This window comes from Numenius arquata, chromosome 1, assembly GCF_964106895.1.
Source record: "Numenius arquata chromosome 1, bNumArq3.hap1.1, whole genome shotgun sequence".
Classification (NCBI taxonomy): domain Eukaryota; kingdom Metazoa; phylum Chordata; class Aves; order Charadriiformes; family Scolopacidae; genus Numenius; species Numenius arquata.
This window is the reverse complement of record NC_133576.1, coordinates 40,147,136-40,154,404: the sequence shown is the minus strand read 5'-3', so window position 1 is coordinate 40,154,404 and position 7,269 is coordinate 40,147,136. Positions and strand designations below refer to the sequence as shown.

Genomic DNA, 7,269 nt, shown 5'->3' with positions numbered 1-7,269 from the left:
TGTTTTCAGTATTGTTTAAAAATTTGGGGTCACTAGGATAATTACTAGAGGCTTGGGCAGGGGGGTGGGGAGAGAGGGTGGTTGGTTTTTTTTTAAAGGAGCTGGCCATAGTCTGGTGGAGGGTAAATTTGGCATGTTTTGTGGCACCCACTAGATATGCTCTCATCACTATGAGGACCCCAGATACGTTGCTACAAACCTCATCTCCTTTTTACCTCTACACGCTGCAAGTTCTACCTGGAATGGTCTAAGTCTTGCTACAAATTTTATGACACCTCATGCAGCTGGGCCCTGATCGAAACGCATCCCCACCACTACCACAGTTGAAGAATCATCCTATTCTTTCTAGAGATGTAAAAGCGCTAATTACAGTCAACTCTGTGGCTGCTAGGCCCGTGTGAAGTCCATGTGTCTTCAATATAAGCCCAAGGGTGTGTCTAAATGACCTAAACTCAGATCAAATATTTTCAAGATTTATCAAATAGAAGGAAAATAAAATATATTTTGCATTATTTGAGTTCTAGCCTGTCTCAACAGGAAAAAAATGTGATGTTTATAATATTACCACATTTACTAAGAATGAGTACTTAAAGGTTACAATCCCGCAAGCACTAAAATGGCAGACCCACAAGTGAACGTTCTTCCAGGTGTTTCTTATAGAAGAGCTTTTAAGTGTCCAAGCGCTCACTAAATGACCAAATTGGAAACAGGGACAGTGGTAAAAGTCAAATTATGAGTGACTGGCAGTATGGGGAGTTTAATTGCTTTGTAGGAGGGAAAAAAAAACTCCTAAAAACTCCCATATAACGATGGTGGAGGAATCCATTACTATAACAGCTATCAAAATACAACAACAGGGTTTAAATTTTCCTTCCAGTATAAGGCATAAAGGTACAAACTTTTTTGTTTATCACCTGTGGGATTTTACTTGTCTAAAATTAACCTGTGAGAGGTGCTCCAATTTTAATTCTTGAAACCACTATCAGGATTTGACCCAATCCCTGGTTCATTAAGGTACCCTCAGCTCTCAGTGACTTGACTGGCCTCAGTAAGCCAAATTTTCTGTGTATTAAAATGCTACAAGATCACAGAGTGTTTCAGAATTACACTAACAAAATTTGGGATACAGAAACTCACTTCAAATAAATCCATTTTCTGCACTATTCCAAACACATTGTCACAAAAAAAAAAAAAAATATAAATTTTAATTTTGCTAAAGAAAAATAAAGATTTTTCTACATTTTAGAGACTATTTTCTTAGTACTGTAGTTATTAAAATTATTGAGAAGCATGGTGTTATGCCAGGCTTAAACCTGTCATAGACTATACTTGTGCCTTTGAACACCACCACAGCAAACGCAGCCAGGCATAGAAGAGGGAACTAAATTCCAACATCCAGAATAAAGCTTGTTGGTGATACTGTCTTATTTCTGGTGGGACAGTAAACCGTATTTCCTAAAGAGCGTTATTGTAATTCTCTGCTTTTGAGGTAGCCGAAGCGCTCTCTTCGCTTTCAGTTTGTGGCAACAGCAACATCTAGTGTTTGAAGGCTGCCCTGCAAACTTCAGGCAGCGTGCTTTTCATTAACGCCATGCGTTGTGTTTCAACAGCAGCGCCCATCTGAGCTACTCACGCCACAGAAAATAATTACTTAACCTTGGCCACAGCTGTGCGAAGCAGGCAGGCTTTTTACCTTCTCTTACGGAAAAGACAGGAGAATTAGGAAGAGAAACCTTTCGAGATAGTTCAGTAGGTAAGTGGGACCTGAGTGAGTTGCTTGAGGTCACACAGAGAGACTGACAGAGTCAGAGCTGCCTACCCTACGCTTTACCTGGATGTTTGTGTCTTTGCCCCAGGAGACGCTTGGATCTCGCTTATCGTAGGGGAGGAAATAGCTCATTGCGTTTCAGAGGTAGCTTCGTAGTGTTGGGAGGGCAGCAGAACCGCCTGTGAGGAGAGGCACACGTGACATTTTCTCTGTGGAAGGAAGAACTCGTGCATCTGAACGGAGGGACGTGCAGGGGTTTGTTGAGTTACAGGACCCTTACAAGCACGTGAGAAAGCACCTGCTACAGCAGTTGCAAGACCCCCCAAGCAGCCCCCACGGCCCCTCTACCTGCAAAGCCACCAATGCTGGGGCTGGGGGTAACCCTATGTGTGCAGGACAGCCGGAGGCCAGGGTGAGGTACCCAAGGGGAGCCATTGTCCTGGGCACTATGGTCCTCTCCAGAGCCCCCCACCGCCAGACCCTGCCTGAGGAAAAGCCACCTTCAGAACCAGGCTGTGGGAAGGGGTAATGAGGGGGACATGTCACCCAGAGCTCTGGGACACGACACGGGCCCCTGGTCTTCACCTGAGGGCTAAGCGCAGACCAGCCTCAGCCTCACCCCCCGGGCTTGCCCTGCTCCATCTGCTTCGCCCCCAACCTCCAGCAGGGCCTGCCCAGGCGACTAGGAGAGAGCTAGGGAGAAGGAGAGCGGGCGGTGTGGGAGGCGGAAGTCGTGTTCCCCGCCCGCCCTCAGGCACTACAGCCCCCGGCAGCCAACGCGGCGCAGCGGGGCGGCTCCTTCTGTAAGAACTACATTTCCCAGCGTGCCCCGCGGCAGGAAAGGGACGGCGGGTGGAGGGGGCGGTGGCCGCGCCTGCGCACTGCCTGATCCGCGGGGACTGGGCCCGGCTGTGACCTCGAGCGGCGGTCGGGCAAGATGGCGGCGGCGGCGGGGCGGCTCTCCCTGAAGGTGAAGCTGGCGCGGCAGCTGAGCACGACGGCGGCGAGGCCAGTCTCTAAGCTGGTCAAGGTGAGGGGAGGTCACTGGACTGATGGGCAGGTGCTGGTTCCCCAGCTCGGGGCCGCTCTCAGCGCCTGCTCTCTGTCTTTCTCGCCCCCAGCCCCCCATCCAGGTGTACGGGCTGGAAGGGCGCTACGCCACCGCGCTGTACTCCGCCGCCAGCAAGCAGAAGAAGCTGGACCAGGTGGAAAAGGAGCTGAGCCGAGTGTGGGTAAGGTGTTCCCCCCCGCCATCCAAGCCTGCCTTCACCCGAGCTGGCGGGAGGGGAGGCAACAGCGGGGCTCGGCCGCTGCCTGTCCTCAGGAGGGAGGTGGGCCCGGCTCCTGCGAGCTGCGAGGCTCCCACTGACAGCTGGGCTGGCGTGTGTGGTGTCTGCCCTGCGCCCCCGGTGATGAAGTCGCTTGGAAGCGATGCAGGAGGAGCGTCAGCTCTGAAAGAAGCATACTGTAAATAAGCTACAGCTGGAGCTGCCATTTCACTTCCCGTCGGCTTCATACCTCTTCATGCTTATGTGGGGAACGACTGTGTTGCTTGTTTTGGGTGGAATAGTTAGGTCTTGTAACACCTGGAGAACTCCTGGTCTTTATCACGTTGCTTTTTTATCCTCTTAGACTCTCTTGAAGGACCCCAAGCTATCCAGTGTTGTTATGAACCCTCATACCAAGAGCACAGTTAAACAAAAAGCTGTGAATGATGCCTTAGCAAAAGAGAAGATGTCCCCAATTACTGTCAACCTGATGAGTGAGTAACCTCTTGAATTCTGTGCAAGTACAATACTAGTACTTGTTTTTACTGGTACCTTATTAAATCTGTTTCTAGTGGGTGCTTTAAACCCTTTCAATGTATCTGCCTCTTCCAGATCTGCTTGCGGAAAATGGTCGCTTGCGTTACACTCCAGATATCGTTTCTGCGTTTGGGAAGATCATGAGCGCATACCGAGGAGAAGTGCTGTGCACAGTCACCACGGCACAGGTGAGTTAGGAACCTCTAGATCAAGCATAGCAGGCAGCAGTATAAGAGGCAAATGTCTTTAGTTTAATTTTGCTCTTGCTATACGAGCTATGAGAAAATATCTCACTTCTACCAAGATAGAAGTCTTTCTGCAAGTAGCTTTTTGATGTCCAGCAATTATTGGTCAAAAGTTAAACTTCTTTCTCCCACTTCAGCTTTACAGGTAACATCTTTCCTTCCTATGTGTGAACCCAGTGACTGATAAAAGTCAGCCTGGTCTGCAGATACAACCACCCCTGTTCTTATTTCTGTCATTGGGATCATACAGATCAGGTCAGATGAGCTATTAGCTAGAGCAAGGCATATACCTGTTAGGACTGAGAATGCCTGTGGTGCTTGGTGCTGTGCTTCATGGGGAGCAGCTGCTGCTGAATTCACCACCTGCAGTTATCGGGACAAGTGGCTAATACTGAAACTGTAGGAAGGCTTTTTCAAAAGTAGCGGCCAAGCAAGTCTGGCTGGCGCCCAGGAAGGTGAGAGGGAAGAAGGCTGGAGGTACAGCACTTCTGGCACTTCAGTAACTTCTTTGTTAGTGGAGCTATGTCCAGATCTGTTAGAGCAGAGAGCTGGTCACCTACGTATGTAATGTAAATCCATATCCTTTGGGTAGGGCTATAGTGAACTGCCTACCTGGACTAAATAGACTCATCCACTTCAGGTTGACTGGCTTTCTGCAGGCCACAAGCACAGGTTGTCAGTCGAGTTGGTAGCTTTCAGGGACATGTGAACTCCCAAGCTGATGCAAATGTTTCCACAGGTTTTACCACATACTTCATGCCTAAAGTTACTTTCCTGCTGCTTTTTTATTGTTGTTAGTTTCTTTTGGCTCTCAAACTGCTAGCTATTAAATAGAAATTATTTAAATAGCCATTAACACAGAGCCATTACTCTTTGGTGAAGTCCCTTTTTGTTTCTATCTCAGTGGTATCTTGTAGGGGAAGAAAGGACAAATTCACAGTGTCTCTCACACAGGGATGCAGAGTTCTTTCATGGTGGTGGAGAGAGGTGTACTTAGCCAGGAGCGTTCTGCAAGCCCACAGTGGGGCTGCGACCTCGCTGCCAGTGTCCTCAGTCACTGCCCACTGCTTTACATGAAACTGTGTTTCTTCTCAAGGTGATAGTTTTGTTTGTTAGAAAATTAGCCTTTCCTTGTACAGCCTGAACACTGCTGTGAGGTAGATCTCAAGGGTTTCTATCAAGTGCTTGCTTTGTCAAGTGCAGATTCCTGATGCTTGCCATCTGAAGATGTCAGCATCAAACTTTGGCTGGGAATACACACACAAATATTGCAATGTTTCGTGAAATTAGGAGGGCACAAAGTGGCTGCTGTTTCTGTGCTGTCCTTCAGTTATTCCTGTCCAAGAAGGCTACTTAAGTTGCCTTCCTGGTGGAAGTGTCTGGCTTCAGAAGAATCTGAACAGAAAATTTGGGTTCTCATTATATCATATGAATGCTTTTAAGTTCTTCATTTTCTTTGTTCATGTTTTTCAGCCCTTGGATGATGCCAACCTTACTGAGCTAAAAAGTGCTCTGAATGGATTCTTGGCTAAGGGAGAGGTCTTGAAGCTGGAGACCAAGGTCTGGATTTTTGATTTGTAAATCAAGTTCATGTTAAGCTGGACTTTTGTTTTTCTGATTTAAAAAAGAAATATATCATTTTACTGAATCCAGTTGCCGTATTGCATAGTTCTGTGTTTTCTTGTAGGCATGATGATGCTTTAATTACTAAAATCTTAACTTTAGAATGCAGTGACTGCAAAGTTATCTTAAGAAAGGCTCTGTTAAAGGGTTGGGGTCTTTTTACTAATGTAAATATTATACATGAGGCTAACATTTTTGCTAATAGAATTTCTGTTCAATGTTTCTTCTTTAGACTGATCCGTCAATCCTCGGTGGCATGATTGTCAATATTGGGGAGAAGTACGTGGACATGTCAACAAGGTCTAAGATCCAGAAACTCACCAAAATCATGAGAGAGACTGTCTAGCAAGCTGTCCTGGTCATTCACTGTAAAACCCGTCGGATGGAAACAATAAAATTATTTCTTCTTGAATAGACGGTGTAAAGTGTTTTGGTTCAGAAATGCAGCGCTCGGGGAGAAAGGCGGTGAAGCTGCAGTGAGTTTCACTTGGTCCCCACTGAGCGTCTCGTGACACACCTTGAAAATCTAGCTCCCCGTGAACGCAGGTGAACCTTGGTCTGAAGAGAATGGAGAATAATGCCATAGGAACTGATAAATGAGGTCACTGCTGCTGAGGTTTTGCCAGTCTCTAAAGAAAACTTGTGCAGGATATTGTGAGGGTGGTGGTGCAACAGTCCTGCTGCCGCACGTGCTGTTTCTGTGTGTGGGAGGCATGAACACCAGGCCTGTGACTGGTAGATTCTTTCATAAATACACCAAGGCTGTTAAAACAGTGCATTCTGAGCAGCAAACGCTGTAGCAGGCCCCAGTTTACCTCAACGGTTCGAGAGAGTTTTGTATGTGCCTTAAACTAAAAGTGCCCTCTAACAGATTATTAATGAGAAGCTAAGGTGTTGGTAACAGAAAACTACATTAAAAAATGTTTGGAACCGGACAGTGGCTCTCAGCTAACGAGCACTATGGCGGTGTAGGCGTGATCAGCTGTACGTGCTTCCCTGTTAACATCGGGACACAAATTTGTTTACTGTCCTGTTTCTGTCTGGAAGCGCTGGGCCTCTGTTCACCATTTTAGATAACCTCGGGCAGGCTTGTAAAGGAGCGCAAATAGCCTGTTTCTCGCTGTCAGTCCTCTGTCAAGAACTGCTGCTTTGACTTCATTTTGGACGAATACCGTTCTTGGGGGGCGGGGGGGGGGGGTGTTGAACTAGTAGTGCTAGCTTACTCCAGTTGGATTATTATTGAAACCTGTTAACCAGCCACATTTTTATTATTTATTTACCTTTAGAATATTTTTCATAAATAAAAGTAGCCCCTGGAGGGGAAAGAGTATTTAGCCCTTTGCTTTCTCTGGTATTTCATGCTGGAAGTACATTTTCTGCCAGGGCCATCCCAGGGCTGGTAGCCATACCTCCTGCCTGGAGGGGATGGAGAAGGCAAAGGCTGCTCTCAGCTCCAGGGGCCAGGAGTGGTGGGAAGGGCTGGGGATGGAAAGGCCCCAAGGTGGAATTAAGTGCTGTTTCTGGAGGGGCTGGGAGCAGAGCGGCAGGATGGTCTTGCACTGGGGAAGGGGAGGGAGCCCTGAAGCTTGATGAGGTTGGTGATGAGGGTGGGTGGTCCCGGCTCAGCTGGATTAACGTGGCCTGGACAAAGCAGCCCCAAAATGCTGGTGAGCTTCCTGATGTGTCCCGTCCCACCTACCTCTGCGGTGGCTGCGATTTACAAACCAGCGCTTTGGCTACGGTGCTGTCCCCCTTTCTGCCACCCCAGCCCCAAAACAGCTGGGAAAAATATATATCGCCGAGGTGCGGGCGTTAGCGGGTGCTGAGC

At 47.7% G+C, this 7,269-nt stretch overlaps 1 protein-coding gene across 1 annotated transcript; it reads left to right on the top strand.

The window, feature by feature from the left end:
- Nucleotides 1–2,671: 2,671 nt before the first annotated feature.
- Nucleotides 2,672–6,769, top strand: ATP5PO (ATP synthase peripheral stalk subunit OSCP). Its single transcript, XM_074146714.1, has 6 exons — nt 2,672–2,798; nt 2,890–3,000; nt 3,401–3,530; nt 3,649–3,761; nt 5,292–5,378; nt 5,674–6,769. Exons 1-6 carry the CDS (start codon nt 2,706–2,708, stop codon nt 5,785–5,787), a joined length of 648 nt encoding a protein of 215 aa, XP_074002815.1. The 5' UTR covers nt 2,672–2,705; the 3' UTR covers nt 5,788–6,769.
- Nucleotides 6,770–7,269: the final 500 nt, after the last annotated feature.

What these genes read in the sequence shown, in the direction of transcription:
- ATP5PO (XM_074146714.1), top strand. Translation starts at nt 2,706, where the DNA reads ATGGCGGCGGCGGCGGGGCGGCTCTCCCTGAAGGTGAAGCTGGCGCGG. An exon ending in AGGAGCTGAGCCGAGTGTGG is followed by an intron (nt 3,001 to 3,400) that starts GTAAGGTGTTCC and finishes TTATCCTCTTAG; the next exon opens with ACTCTCTTGAAGGACCCCAA. An exon ending in GCACAGTCACCACGGCACAG is followed by an intron (nt 3,762 to 5,291) that starts GTGAGTTAGGAA and finishes CATGTTTTTCAG; the next exon opens with CCCTTGGATGATGCCAACCT.